At 54.2% G+C, this 14,936-nt stretch overlaps 1 protein-coding gene across 2 annotated transcripts in view; it reads left to right on the top strand.

Moving 5' to 3' along the window:
* GSG1L (GSG1 like) overlaps window positions 1–14,936 on the top strand; it is a 181,580-nt gene that overhangs the window by 53,647 nt on the left and 112,997 nt on the right. For both annotated transcript variants that reach the window (XM_070411636.1, XM_070411637.1), the window contains exon 2: window positions 11,144–11,191. In XM_070411636.1, the coding sequence (XP_070267737.1) occupies window positions 11,144–11,191 (48 nt within the window). The remainder of the gene's footprint in view (window positions 1–11,143; window positions 11,192–14,936) is intronic.

Genomic DNA, 14,936 nt, shown 5'->3' with positions numbered 1-14,936 from the left:
TGGCCCTGCTGCCCGCCTGCCCCGGCTGGCTGCCTCCGCACACAGGTTCTTTCTCAAGTGGCCGGACCTGCAGGAGGCGCTGGGCTGCGTCCTGGAATCGGGCCTGAGCAGGGAGCCCGAGCGGAGGAGGCCGCTGTCACCCACGGGTCTCTGGGTGGATTCCTGGATCCCTTGTCTCCCCGGGGCCTGTGCCAGGTGCTCCTCTTGCTGGGACATCCGTGTGCTCGCTGACAGGCTCGGCTGCTGCGTCGAGAGCAGCTTCTGAGCCACCCCCCCACCTTGGCTCGGCCGGGCCCTGAAGACAGTGGGTGGGTCGGAGGGGCCAGCAGCCAGGCCAGGCTCGCAGCCTCTTGGGCGGTGCATTTATTCCCAAAGGGGATGCCGCAGGGTCTAGGAATAGATGACTTCGCACTTGTGTTTTCTGAGCAGCAGTAAACCCTTCAGGAAGGCGTTTAGATACAACTTGTGGGATTTGTTTCAAAGCAACCCAGGGTGGCGGGACAGGCGTACAGACGAGACAAGGCTGGCCAGGGGGTGACAGTTGGAGCTGGGAGTGAGGCCATGGGGCTCGTCACACTAGTCTCTCTGCTTTCGCAAAAATTGGAAATTTCCGTCATAAAACGCGTTAAAAAGATTTTGCAGAGGCCCTTTATGTGCCTGAGTCCAAACAAGCTGGTCCGGCCTCGCGGAGTGGCCTGGTCTCCGCCCCCGCCCCCGCCCCCAGGCCAGGCCCTGAGGGATGGGAAGAGCTTTGGAGAAACACAGACCCGGCCCGGTCCCCATCCCACCCCTCTGGGCCGTGGAACCTTGGGTGCGTTGCTCTGCATGTGTGAGCCTCAGTTTCCTCGTCTGTGCAATGGGATGGACACTGACCTCGCACCCTGTGCTGTGTGCCACGCCCTCAGCATGGCGCTTGCTGGACTCCCCGCGGGTCACCGGGTCCCGGCTCGTAGGCCATGTGACAGCTCTAGCTCCCACCTGCTGGGGGCCAAGCCAGAGCACCACGCTGTCCCCGAGGTAGATGTGACAATATGATGAGAAATATTGCAGAAAATACACGGAAATTCAGAGCAAGGAGACATTTCTTTGGCACAGGGCAGGCGGTGGGTGCACAGAGCGGGCTTCGTGGCGGGGGTGGCGTGGGCTTTGAGCTGTGGCTTGAAGGCTGGGCTGGTTCAGACCGGGAGAGATGGAAGGAGAGATGTTGAGTCTGGGAGGTGGGAAAGGCAGGGGGGCCCGTCTGAACCAGCGTGTGAAGGAAGCAATAGGACAGGGAGGAGGGTAGGGCAGCATTCAGGTGCCATGTCCGGGGTGACCGCCAGGCCTCCTAGGGCTCTGCCTCGGGCAGGTGCGAGGCTGGGGATGGTTGGCTGCCCTGGGGTCCCCTCCCCTCCCCTGGACAGTGAGGACGCCCACTGTGCTTGTCTCTGCCCGTGACTGGGCCCTGAGCTGCTGCAGGGCTCACCTTTGCCCACAGGTGCAGGGCCATACTCTGAGGGCTCTGCAGAGCACGCCCTTTGGTGTGATTGTTGATGAAGGCAGTTTATGCAGCGCTCTTCGTTTTCCTCCTTCCACAGCCGTGTCCGGAGCACCTGCTCCTGGCCCTGGCTTGGAGGACACAGCAGGGCTGAGAGCTGGTCACGGAGCTTGTGTGTTGGGGCAAATGCTTGGCCTCCCAGTTGCGGGGACGCTGTCGGTCGGTGTCGTTTAAAAGAGCCAGGGATGCCCTCCTTTGGAGCTATAGTTCCGAGCGGCTGATGCACTTAAATATTAGGACGGAGGCTCTACAAGGGCGGGGATTTGCCTGCTGGCTCCCTGCTGAACCCCAGAACCCAGAGCAGAGCCCGGCATGCAGCAGGTGCTCCATGAACGTGGTTGGGTGCAACTGCATTAGTAACACAGTCTGTGAAGGAGACAAGAAAGCCGGGTGGGAGGTGAGAGCGATGGGTGAGGAGGGGCGAGGGCCGCCGTGGGTCGGGTGGGGTCCTGGCTGTTCCCCATTCGCAGCAAGGGGAGACTGCCCTGCACAGAGGAATGGCCCGGACTCCTGCACCCTCTGCTTCTCCTTGGTTGTGGCTGGTGGGAGGCACCAGCAGGAAGTCAGGGCGGAAGGAGAGAAAGGCTGGGGTGGCTCTCCCCTCCCCTGCCTCGTTCTCTCCCCGCTGAGGTTTGACAGTAACGGCTCAAAAGTGTGGGCTCAGCCCAGCCCGTGTGGCTCAGTGGTTGAGCATCAACCCATGAACCAGGAGGTCACGGTTCGATTCCCAGTCAGGGCACATGCCCGGGTTGTGGGCTCGATCCCCAGGGTAGGGCGTGCAGGAAGCCGCCGATCAATGATTCTCTCTCATTATTGATGTTCCTATCTCTTTCTCCCCCTCCCTTCCTCTCTGAAAGCAATAAAAATATGTATTAAACAAAATAAACAAAACAAAAGTGTGGTCCCAGACAGCAGCATCAGCAGCCCGGGAACCTGTTAGACATGCTGAGTCTTGGGCTCCGTCCCAGAATCTCTGGTTCCGGTGCTGCTTCCCTGGGCGAAGCTCCTCCTCCATGGCCCCACCTCTCTTGCAGGCCCTTTCCCTCCCGTGCTGGCTCCTCACCCGTCCACACGCCCATGAACAGTCCTTCGCTCGGCCGTCTGCTGGGAGGGTCTTCCAGGTGCCGTCTGTTTCCTGCCGGGACCCTGACTGTGCCGATGGCCTGGCACACAGGGCACACCCTCGCCAGGCCTGCCTGTCCCGCAGGTTGGCCTCAGCCCCCGCTGGCCGTTTCGAGCTCTTGAGTTGGTCGCCTTTGCGTTGGGCTGGGTTCCGAGTCCCATCTGCTGGCCGCCAGCCTCGGGGCCAGGGGCCAGGGGAGGACCCCGTGTGGACGTTTCCCTTGAGGCTGTGGTGGGTGTCAACATGCCCCTCACTCTTACAGGCAAGGGACATCCTGGTGCCTTATTTCTCTGGTCACATGATCCAGGGCTGAGGCTCCCTTCCAGCCCTGGATCATGTGACGTCCTCAGGACTCTGGGAGAGCCCTGGGTCTCCTGCCCCCTCTCTGCACGGCTGACGGTCTCCTAGTCCCATGGAGGCTGTGGGACCCTCACTGGGTGCAGGATTTTTGCAGAGCCTGTGACCTCTGACCCCAACATCCAGCTTTCCCAGGCCATTTCCTGGAAGGCATTGACATCTTAGTGGGCTGTGGAGCCCCTGCTGCTCATAGATTCCTGAGGTCTGCGGGCTCCACCCTCCTCCCGTGCACACCTCTTTCCCGCTGAAGGGGGCGGCGTTGCCTCCCGTGGGCTCAGGAGCACAGGGGACCTGTGGGAGCCCTCCTTCCTGGAGCAGCTGCTGACTCTTGTACCTTCTTCCTCTGAGTAGCTCACTGTGAGCCAAAGGGCATCAGATGCCCTGAGTTTGGAGCAGACAGTGGAGGTGCAGGGCCCCCAGCACAGGCCCCCAGGGAACCCATGCCCCCCTGGAGCTGCCGCTGGGAGCGCTGGGCTCCTGGTGCTGAACCGTCCCAGCTGCACCACCTGGTGGTTGACACCAAGCCCTTCTGGTCCCCCTGTAGCCAGCACCATAGGAACACGGGCATTGGCGACTCTCACCTCTCACAGGTAGGAACACGAAGGTTAATGTCGCACATGCAGTAAGTGATGGAGCCAGGCTGGACCGACGCAGGCTCCATCTCTCCCTCGCACCACCCCACCCTCTGGCCCCCGTGATAGTGGTCCGTGCAGCCTCGTCTCTCCTCCATCAGCCTGCAGAGGGCCATGTCCCCTGTCCCCCTGACCCCTGTGTGGAGATGGCGACGATGAGGGCCACCATCTCCTGAGCAACCACTCCGCTCCAGGCGTCGTGTCCAAGCTCCTTGCCCATGTTGAGTCCTGACAACATCCCTACGGGTGCTGAGCCCATTTCACAGGCCAGGAAATGAAGGCCCAGGAAGACTGGGGACTCGCAGCGGGAAGTGACAGAGCCAGGATCCGAACCTGATTCCAGAGCTCAGGCCCTGGCTCACTCTGCTATCCTGCCCCACAGACCACGCTGTTGCTCCAAGGGGTGTCCAGGGCAATAGCATGCGCTGCCATTAGAACGAATGACTTACTATTGCTTTTCTAACGATGAAAGTAGGTGCTTTCACCAGTCGGATTGGAGTGTGACTCTCACCCTGGCTGAGGTTGGAGTCACCCGGGGAGCTTTTAAAACCCCATTGGTGTTGGGCCCGACACTGACCAGTTCCACTGGGGTCTGTGTGGGGGGGTCCGGGGCTTCCGGGGCCGGGAGCCGCTTCACTTGGATGACCTTTAGGGTTCTTCTCAGCTTTCAGGTTCCACGGTTCAGAGAAGGTGACGTGCTCAGCTCCGCGGTCTAACTGACCGGCCTCACTCTACAGAGATAAATGCATTTGTCTTCAGTTTTATGTCCAAACGAAACTCCCTAGTTAAACATATACATTTAATAATAGTTGACAAAGATGCTAATGTCTTAAGGGCCACTGCTGAGAGCAAGAAGCCAATAGGGTACGGCTTGATCTTTTCCACAAGTGGGTAGCGGACCTTTATCATGGACCGTCAGGGTCTGAAGACAAAAATCCCTGCTGTGCGTGGATTTCAGTTGTTGGTCTTGTTGCCCATTGAAATACCCTGTCTTTCCTCTGTCATCACGATGATTGTCCCTTAGGCCTCAGCATCGCCCGGCATGGGCAGTGCAGGCCGCGTTTGACCAGCTCTGCTCGGTTTCCTTTGGTTCATTCTTGTCGGTGTAGCAGGAACAGAAGTGTGAGAGCCCTTTCCGTGAGGTTGGTGGGTTTTCCCTGTCTGCGTGGAGCTGTATTCCCAGGGAATTCCTGTCGGACCGAGCAGCTCTGCACAGTGGGAATGGCTGGCTGCAGCAGGAAATTCCGTCATCGCACGTGGGAACAGCGGCTGGGAGAGCCTGAGAGTGTGGCGTTTGGAGTGTATGGACCTGGGTTGAGTTCTGCTTCATCACTTTCTGGCTGTTTGGTCTTGGGCAAGTCACTGAAACTCAGAGCCTCAGTTTGCTTGTCTGTACAATGGGGGTTCTCAGACTACATTGCAGGTTATAGGTTTAAAGAGAAGGCAAACCCACGTTTAAAAATAAACCACTCAACAAGCTAGGAATAGGAATGAACTTCCCCAACCTGATAAAGAGTATCTATGAAAAGCCTTCAGTGAACATAATATTTAATGGTACAAGAATGAATGCTTTTCCCTGAACATCAGGAACAAGACAAAGGTGTCTGCTCTTGACACTTCTATTCAACATTCTACTGCAGGTTTTAGCCAGAACAATTAGATAAGAAAAAGAAGCAAGGCATTGAGATTGGAAAGGAAGAAATAAAGTTATCTCTCTTTGTACATGACATGACCTTCCTTATATACGATAAATCCTAAGAGTCCACTAAAATACTATTAGAACTGCCCTGTATAGGTGGCTCAGCTGGTTGGAATGTTGTCCTAGACAGCAAAAGGTTGCGGGTTTGATTCCCGGTCAGGGCACATGCCTAGTTTGTGGGTTTGATCTCTGGTTGGGGCGAGTATGGAAGGCAATCAATCAATGTTTCTCTCTTTCTTTCTTTCTCCCTCCCTCTCTAAAAATTACTAAACATATCCTCAGGTGAGGATGAAAAAAATTATTAAAACTAGTAAATGAATTCAGGAGGATTGCAGGGTACAAGGTGAATATGCAAAAATTAATTATTTATATACACTATCAAGGAACAATCAGAAAGTTAAATTAAGAAAACAATTCCATTTAAAATAGCACCAAAAAGGATAAAATATTTAGAAAAAATCTAACAAGAGAAATGCAAAACTTATATTCTACAAACTGCAAAGCATTGTTGAAAGAAATTAAAGATCTAAATAAATGAAAACCTATCCCATGTTCATGGATTAGAGGACTTAATATTGTTAACATGGCAATATTCCCAAGATTGAACTACAGATTCAATGCAATCCTTATCAAAATTACAACTGGCTTTCTTCATAAATTGATGTTGATTCTAAAATTCATATGTGAATGCAAGGGGCCCAGAATAGCCAAAATAATTTTGTTTTTTTGAAATATATTTTTATTGCTTTAAGAGAGGAAGGGAGAGGGAGAGAGAGAGATAGACACAATGATGAGAGAGAATCATTGATTGGCTGCCTCCTTCATGCCCCCTACTGGGGGTTGAGTCTGCAATCGGAACATGTGCCCTGACCAGGAATCAAACTGTGACCTCCTGGTTCATAGGTCGATGCTCAACCACTGAGCCACACCGGCCGGGTAGCCCAAAATCAATTTAAAAATGAAAAGCAAAGTTGCAGGACTCACACTTCCCAATTTCAAAACTTACTATAAAGCTACAGCAATCAAAACAGTGTGGTACTACATAAGGATAGATACATACATCAGTGGAATAGAATTGAGAGAACAAAATATATCTTCACATTTACAGTCAATTAATTTTGACAAGGGTGCCAAGATAATTCAGAGGGGAGAGAATAGCTTTTCAACAATTGGGACAATTAGATGTCAATATGCAAGAGAATGACACATAAAATAAACTCGAAAATTAAGAGTGAAAATTATAAAACTCTAAGAAAGAATAAGACTAAATCTTTATGATCTTAGATATGACAGAAAAGCACAAGTAACAAAAGAAAAATTAGATAAGAAGTTTTTTAATTAAAAAATTAAAAAAATTTAATTAAAAAAATTTAAATTCATTAAAAATTAAAACTCTGACACCTCAAAGGATATCACCAAGAAATTAGAAAGACTAATCACAGAATGGGAGAAAATATGTGAAAAAAGATGTATATGAGGTACTTGTATGCAAAATATATAAAGAACACATACAACTCAATAATAAAATGACAAATAATCCAGTTAAAAATGAGTAAAGGGACTGAATTTCTCAAAAAATGGCCAACAAGTACATGAAAAGATGCTCGATATGATTAGCCATGAAGGAAATGAGTCAAAACCACAATGCGATACCGCTCCCCACCAGCAAGGTCACCTACGATCCTGAAAGAGAGACAATGACACTTGCTGACACAGATATGGGGAGATTGGGGCCTCACACGTTGCTGGTGGGGGTGTAAAATGGGGTACCTCCTTTGGAAAACAGCCTAGCAGTTACCAAAGATTAAACATAGGGGGCCCCACATTTTCGCTCCTAGGTATCTACCCAAGAGACACGAAAACTCGTCCTTATAAAAAATTGTACATGGATAAATAGCCAAAAGTGGAGACAAACCCGAACGCTCACCCGCTGACGAATGGATAAATAAAATACGCTGCATTTATATAATGGAATATTATTCTGCAGCAAAAGGGATGACGTGCGGACACACACCGCAGCATGGGCGGCCTCCAGCCGTGAGGCCGAGTGAGGGAAGCCAGAGCAGGCACGTCTAGAGAGAAGGGAAGTTGGCTGGTGGTTGTCCGGTGCAGGGAGGGTGGGGGGAAGGGGATGACTGATAGCATGGATATTTGGGGGGTGGTGTGGATGGTGATAAAAACGTTCTAAAATTGGTTGTGGTGATGGTCACACAACTTTGGGAATATACTAAGAAGACATTAAAAACCATTGGATTGTATATTTTACAAGGATGAATCACATGGCATGTGAATTATATCTCAATAAAACGGTTAAAGAAAAAGAGAAGGCCACATACCTAGTACAGAAATCTTCAATAGCATCGAGCTGCCCAGGGGTGGTGGGAAGGCACTGACGGGAGTGGGGGGGAGGGGTGTAGGTGGGGGGGGGGGTGGACCAGGAGACCTGAGCTGCCGGGAGGCCTCTCCCTTGGGCCCTGGGCACAGAGCCAGGGCCCCACAATGCTGTCAGGGGCCCATAACATGTTTTAATTTCTTTTAAAATCAGAAGGAAAAAAAGTAAACTTTTAGGTGAAGAAAAGATGTAATATATGTTAATATATTCAGTTATAAAGTATACATTTTAATTAATTCATTTTTATTTAATCCTCACCTGAGGATATTTTTTCCATTGATTTTTAGTTGGAGGGGGGAGAGGGAGAGACAGAGAGAGAGACACACACACATTGATGTGAGAGAAACACATTGATCTGTTGCCTCCCACACGCACCCAGACTAGGGATTGAACCTGCATCCGAGGTACGTGCCCTTGACTGGGAACTGAACCTCTGACACTTTGCTCCCTGGGCCGACGCTGTAACCATTGAGCACCACTGGCCAGAGCTTGAATTTTTTTTTTTTTTTTTTTTATATATATAGGAAGGGATACAAAAGACAAAAGTTCCTGGGGCCACTGCGGTCTTCATGCAGCCCTGGGTGCTGGTCTGAATATGGCCATTAAAATTTCCCCTCTCTGACTTTGAGAAAACAATATGAACCTTAAATAAATTTAAAACAATTCCTTCAAAAATCCATCCATTCTAGCTCATCATCTACTCTCATTTTCTAAATCCTCCCTCCCAGCTTCTGCCTGCCAGCAAGCGTCTCTCAGCAGGTGATGACCTCTACACGGGCTCGCTGTGTGGCTCAGGCTGACACCCAGCACCCTGAGCCCCACCTTCCTCATCTGTACAGGGAGGCCCTACGCCTCAGTGTAGAGCCTAGAGAGGAAGCGAGCACAGCATGGCGGACCCACAGGAGCGGCGTCTGCCCACCTGAGGCCCGTGACTCCAGAAGGGATCATAGAAGAGAGGAGACTGCTCCTTGGCTTAGCACTCAAGGCCCTTGGTGATCTGGCCTCGCCTCCCTTCTCAGCATCTCCTCCCTCCCCCATGTCTGCCTTTGCATGTCTGCGGGACTGGAAGGAAGTTCAGGAGCCTAACGGGGCTTCAAGGGATCTCCTTAGACAAGAACTTAGGAAGCTCTAAGCAGACACAGGAGGTGACAATGCCAGAAGCTCCCCGATTTTTTTCATCCCCTAACTCACATTGGTTCCATTCTGACCCAAAATCTATCTCCTCGCTGGGGTCAGCAGGAAAAGCCTTAAGCCAGGGTTGGGAGTTCAGTCTAGAGGTCATCCGGTCTAGGTGTCAGGGGCCAGCTGGGTGTGCTGTAGGTGAGGCTAGGGGTAGAGCAGCAGGGAGTGGTGGGGACTGTGGCAAACTAGAGCCATGCGCCCGGCTGAAGGGGGCAGCGTCTGCCCCGCCCCATCTGACGGCTGCTGTCGGGGTTGTGGGCCCAGCGTGGCCTGCTCTTCTGGTTCTTCAAGAGAAAACCAGAAGTCTGGGCTTGTAGGCAACCGTTTCCTTATTTTTAGGATCCTGTGTGAGCCAAACAAAATGTGTTTGTGAGGGGGGGGGGGGGGGTAAAGCGGGGGAGGCGAGGCCCAGTGTGTGCTCCTTTTACAAGGAAGGGTCTGGAGCAGTGGTTCTCAACCTTCTGGCCCTTTAAATACAGTTCCTCATGTTGTGACCCAACCATAAAATTATTTTCGTTGCTACTTCTAAACTGTAATGTTGCTACTGTTATGAATCGTCATGTAAATATCTGATATGCAGGATGGTCTTAGGCGACCCTTGCGAAAGGGTCGTTCGACCGCCAAAGGGGTCGCGACCCACAGGTTGAGAACCGCTGGTCTGGAGGCTGGGCCATGTCTTGCTCTCACTGCGTCCTTGGTGGCCAGCACAGGGCTGGGCATCAAGGAGGCCTCGGAGGAAAGACGGAAGAACTGAAGTTTCTTAACAGGCACAACGTTTGGGTGCAAGGCATTCATTCATTCACTTCCTGTTTGTTCATCTATTGATTTGTTCCTTTATTCATATGCCCCTTCAATAAACATTGATTGAGCACTCACTGTGTAGCAGGCACTACTCGAGGTGATAGGGGTCCGGTGGGAAGAGATGGGGAGTGTCAGGGGAGATTGGAACGTTAAACAGATTAGTTAGGAAAGGCCTCCCTAGAAGGCAACATCAGAAGAAAGTGATGGAGGAGAGAGAGGAAGGATAAACCATTCGGCTATCTGGGGGAAGAATGCTCTAGGCAGGAGCAGCAGCCTGTGCAAAGGCCCTGAGGCAGGGGTGTGCCTGGCACATTTGAGGATCAGCAAGGAGGCCATCGTGGTTGGAGTGAAGAGACCCAGCGGGAAGATATTAGACAAAGTCAGGGAGGTGATGGGGGTCATATTGCACAGGGCTTTGTAGGCCACGGTGAGAACATAGGTTCTGACTCCGAGTGAATTAGGAATCAGAGGCGTGTTCTAAACGGAGACAACATAACCTCAGGTTATAACAGGATCCTCTGGCCACTGTGTGGATAAGGGAAGAAACAGGGAGACGCGGGCAGAGGCTCTGCAACGATCGGGTGGGAGACGATGTGCTGGGCCGCGCAGGTGATGCGAAGTGGTCGGATTCTAGGGGTCCTGGGAAGCTGGAGCCACAGGCCATGTGGGGGTGTGAGGGAGAGAGAAATCGAGGCTCTGGCCGGAGCACCTGGGCGGTGGGGTTCCATCCACTGAGCTGGGGATGCACTGGGGACGTGGCGCAGGAAGAATTCTCAGTGACTGGGTGCCCTGCAGGAGGCCCGTGCCGTGGGGGCTGGTAACAGGGGGAGCGTGTTCTGACAGGGGGCGCAGGTGTGTGAAGCCCGCGCGGTGGGAGGGAAGGCGAGGACACGGGAGCTGAGAGGAAGGAGGTAGGAGTGAGGGTGGAGGGCCAGTCCTGGGTCCACCTGAGCAATTCAGGCTTTATCCTTCGGGAAAAGATGAAAGGGTTTTGAGCAGGTGTGTGCATGCGTGTGTGTCTGTGCGTGCGTGCACGTGTGTGTTGGATGTGATCAGAGCTGTGTTTTGACAACATCCCTGCGGCTTCAGTGCGGAGAACGGATTGGACAGAGGCCCTGGCGCCCCGTGAGGGATTGTGGCCTCGCCCTGCTGGGCCGGGAGGTGGGAAGGGACAGGGCTTTGAGGGGATGGGGGAGACAGGACTGGATGGGCTGGGGGGTGAGAGAGGAGGCGGCATCGCAGGTGCTGCTCAGCCCATATCCGCAGGGACACAGTCTTCCCAGGAATAAGGGCCAGAGAAAGATGCCACTCGCGTTGCAGACGCTCGGGCCCCCTCGTCCACAGGCTCTCGGGAGGGGGCGGCGACAGCCTACAGCGCCCTGCCTCTCATGTTCTGAAAACACTTCTCTTCTTTTCTAAGGTGAGACATGCCGAAGCTTCATTGACCTGGCCCCAGCGTCGGAGAAAGGTAAGTGTGGGCCCGCTCCCCGCTCCACGTGTGGGTCTCCCCTCCAGACACGGCCCTGCCCGGGGGCGCCCAGCCCCGTGAGAGCGCTCCTTCAGCACGCCTGGCCCAGGGCCCAGCCGGACCCCTGCAGGCCTCGGAGCTTCTCCCAGAATCTCTCCCGAAATCGCAATTGGTGAAGCGGGAGAGGAAGACGGTCCTGCCCTCCCTGCCCCGTGGGCGGTGCTGAGAGGCACCACACTCCTGTCGTTCCAGGGCACGCTGGGACTGTGTCCACGTGTGAGCATGCATGCGTGCGTGTGTGTGTGCACATGTGAGTGTGTGTGGATGTGTGTACCCCGTGTCCATGTACGGTGACAGGTGGCTCGCTGTGCCTCCTTCTGGAAACACCAGACCTCTATTCCTGCGTCTGTTCTGAGGCCCCGGCCTGGAGTGGTTGCGTCTTCGTGTTTTACTGGCCTCATAATTTCACTTCCAGGGCTTGGCGGCCACGCCGCGGACCTTCTGGCTGTGTCTATAAAATGCTTACCAGGCTGAGTGGGCTGGCTCTGCAGCCAAGTTGCTGAAAGCTGGGCCTGGACTCACTGCCTCTCAAGCACTGAGCTCTCCCTGGGGGTCCGTGGGGTGGCCTCTCCCCGGCCTCCCGCTCTGGCCCTCCCAGAGGCTCCTGCGGGAGCGGGGCCCTCGCCGTGCCCCCGCCACACTGTCCGCTCCACGGGGCAGAGATGAGCGGCTTGTTCAGGGCCACAGGGAGTCGGGGCCAGTGCTGGAGCCCGGGCGTGCTCTCCCGCGAAGAGCATCCTTCTCCCAGGCTTTCACCCTGCCCTGCTTGCTCTGTGACTTCCTCCTGGTCTGCAAAGCGTGGGTGTGATCATGACACAAACACTGCCTGGCTCCATGCCATGCTGACCACATGCCGGGTACCATTCTGAGAACTCCACGCACATTGGCTCATTTAACCCCCATTTTACAGATGAGGAAACTGAGGCACAGAGCGTATGATACCACCTGGGTGTGACCACAGGCCTTAAGGGTGGTTGGCAGCTGGTTGTGCTGGGACTGGCCCAGCGAGGCTTTTGGGTGCACGTGTGTTTGAGACGCGCTAAGGGCACATGCTGTTTCCTCTGCCTGAACTGCTAGTCAAGGTCTCCCCTGGCCATTGTCACCCCAAAGTGACCACAGCGTCTGGGTGAGGCAGCAAACCTCCATTCCCTCGCCAGGCCCCAGGGGAGCACCTCTGTGCGCAGCCAGTGTACACTCCTGAGCACCAACTACGTGTCCAGCTCTGGGCTGGGCGTCGGGGAGCAAGGGTGGACGAGGCGAAGCCCGCCCTGCCGGAGCGGGGATGGCTAAGCACAGGGTCCACTACGGCGGAAGGGCTGCAGCCGCGAATCAAGATGCCCCTTTGCTGGACTGGGCTGCACCTCAGATCCCTGCTCAGAGCCCATGAAGATGTTTGGCTTTCCTCCCGTCGTTATAGTAACCAGATTCCCCGGTAACGCTTTGTCAAGGTGTGAAGTTCCCGGTTCCTAAGCCCCAGGTGGGAGCATATCCTCACAGGCAGATGGACTCTCATTGGGAGTGAATGAAGAATGAATGAATGAATGAAGAATGAATGAATGAGTGAGTGGATGAATGAATGAGTGAGTGAATGAATGGATGGACGAATGAATGAATGAACTGAGTTCCCATGATTCAGACTTGCTGCCAGGCTGCACTGCAGCACCCTCTTTGCAATTCCTCAACGCCCGTCAACACGGTGGAGACCGAGTAGCACCGAGAATGAACCGTGTACCACCGCCCCCAGCAGCACAGATGTTGAGCAAAAGAAGTCAGGTTCAGAGGACTACACACTATATGCTCCCACGTCTGTAAAGCTGGGAGCAGGCAGAACGAATCTCTGCTGTTAGAAATCGGGACAGCGGCTGCCCGGAAGAGTGGGCGTGACTGAAGGCGGCGTGCGGAGGGCTCTGGCAGCGGGCGACGCTCGGTTCCCTAATCCGGGTGCTGGTTCCACGGCTGTGCTCAGTGCGTGCCAGCTCCTCAGGCTGCGCACCTGCCGTGCACGCCCTTTTCTGTACACACGGGATATGGGATACGTCAGTAAAAAGTAAAGCAAAACTTTCCCAGCCTGAGTTCTTGTTATCGTTCGGAAATGAAAATCCTTTCATGGCTCCCAGCCTCACCCAGGACATTTTAATGCGGCGGTCATGGCCCTCCATGACCCAGGGCTTGTCACTCCGCCTTTATGATCCGTGACGTGGGCCTTGTGCACCAGCTCTGCCCCCCCACTTGCGTGCAGACCCCCAAACTCTCCATCGTCTCTCAGCCCCTGCGCCTCTGCACATGCTGTTTCCTCTGCCTGAAATGCTGTCACCACCTGCTTGTCTTGCAAACTTCTGTTGATCCTTCAAAACCCAGCTTAGACATGACCTCTTCTGAAACGACACCCCGAACCCCAGAGGTACCCACTGTGACTGGTCCTGTTAGCACCCGTCACGCTGCATTGAGGGCATCCCCGCCAGCAGACTGGACGCTCCCTGAGGACAGGCACTGGCTCTTGTCCTTCCTGTGGCTCCTGTGCCCCAGATGGGTTGGCACACAGCAAGAATTTAGTGAAGGTTGTTGAATGAATGAATGAATGAAGGAAGGAAGGAAGGAACAGGGCCATGTTACAGACACGAGGTAGCTCATTTGGGTTCAAAAACCTGGACCCTGATTCTGAAGCCCCCGTCTGCTCCGACCCACCTGGGCTGAGCTGTGTGCTAAGCCATCCCTGCTCCCCGCCTGCTGCCCAGCTCAGCGCTGGGATTTCTGGCAGCCACCAGCTGGCAATTTTTGCGGAACAATCTCCGAGGCTTGTAGGTTTCATTTGTTTGATGTTGCATTGCCGTGTAACAATGTGGCGGCTCCTGGCCACAATCCGGAGTCTTGCCTGAGTCATTTCTCACTTCAGTTTCTATAACGGTCTCTTGTTGGTTCCCTCAACCTCTCTATTCTCCGTCTGAAATCTATTTACAGTTCTGCTGCTCACTTAATTTATTTAGTGCATTTTATTGATTTATGCCATAGAACTGAAACGTGCATAGATCAGAACATGCTGAGCAGGGAAGGGGGATGGCAACCAGCTTCCAGAGCCGCCCAGACTCTGATGGGGGAGCTACGAGGGGGCCAGCCTGCTGGCTGCAGCCCACACACGCGGGGGCCAGGGTGCCCTGTGCCTGCGCGTCCATCCCGGATGATCTTTCACCCCTGGCTGCCTGGGAACTCTATCAACTTGCATGAGCCAACCCACAGGCCCTGGCTCCTCGAAGCCCGCCCTCGCCTGCAGGCTGAATCGGTTACTCCTGCTCTGTGCTCCCAGGTACCGAGTAGCTGCCGGTGGTCCAGGCCTGGCGGCAGGGGAGTTCTGCCTCTTTCATCCACTGAGACAGACAGTGCAGGGCACAGAGCAGTTCACAGATCCCTGTCCCTGCTCACCCGCCATTCCCAGCCAAGATGGAGGTCGCTCTTGCAGCCGCTGGCCGAGGGGGTCCGTCCATCACCTGAATGGCCCTGGCCCATCTGCGGGGGCGGCCGAGCTCGGGTCCTCCCGCAGGAGGAGATAATTTCCTGGTCATTATCCGTAAACTCACCCCAGGCTGCCCCAGCTGTGCCCATCAGTCCTGGGAGCAGGCAGACAGCCGCCTTGCTTTCAGGAACGGGCTGCAGTGACCTCCGGCCACCTCGCCTCAGGCCAGCGGTCAGC

Source organism: Myotis yumanensis, unplaced genomic scaffold (assembly GCF_028538775.1).
Source record: "Myotis yumanensis isolate MYYU_CA2020_CCGP unplaced genomic scaffold, mMyoYum1.0.hap1 SCAF_4, whole genome shotgun sequence".
Lineage (NCBI taxonomy): Eukaryota > Metazoa > Chordata > Mammalia > Chiroptera > Vespertilionidae > Myotis > Myotis yumanensis.
This window is presented reverse-complemented; position numbering and strand designations above follow the sequence as displayed.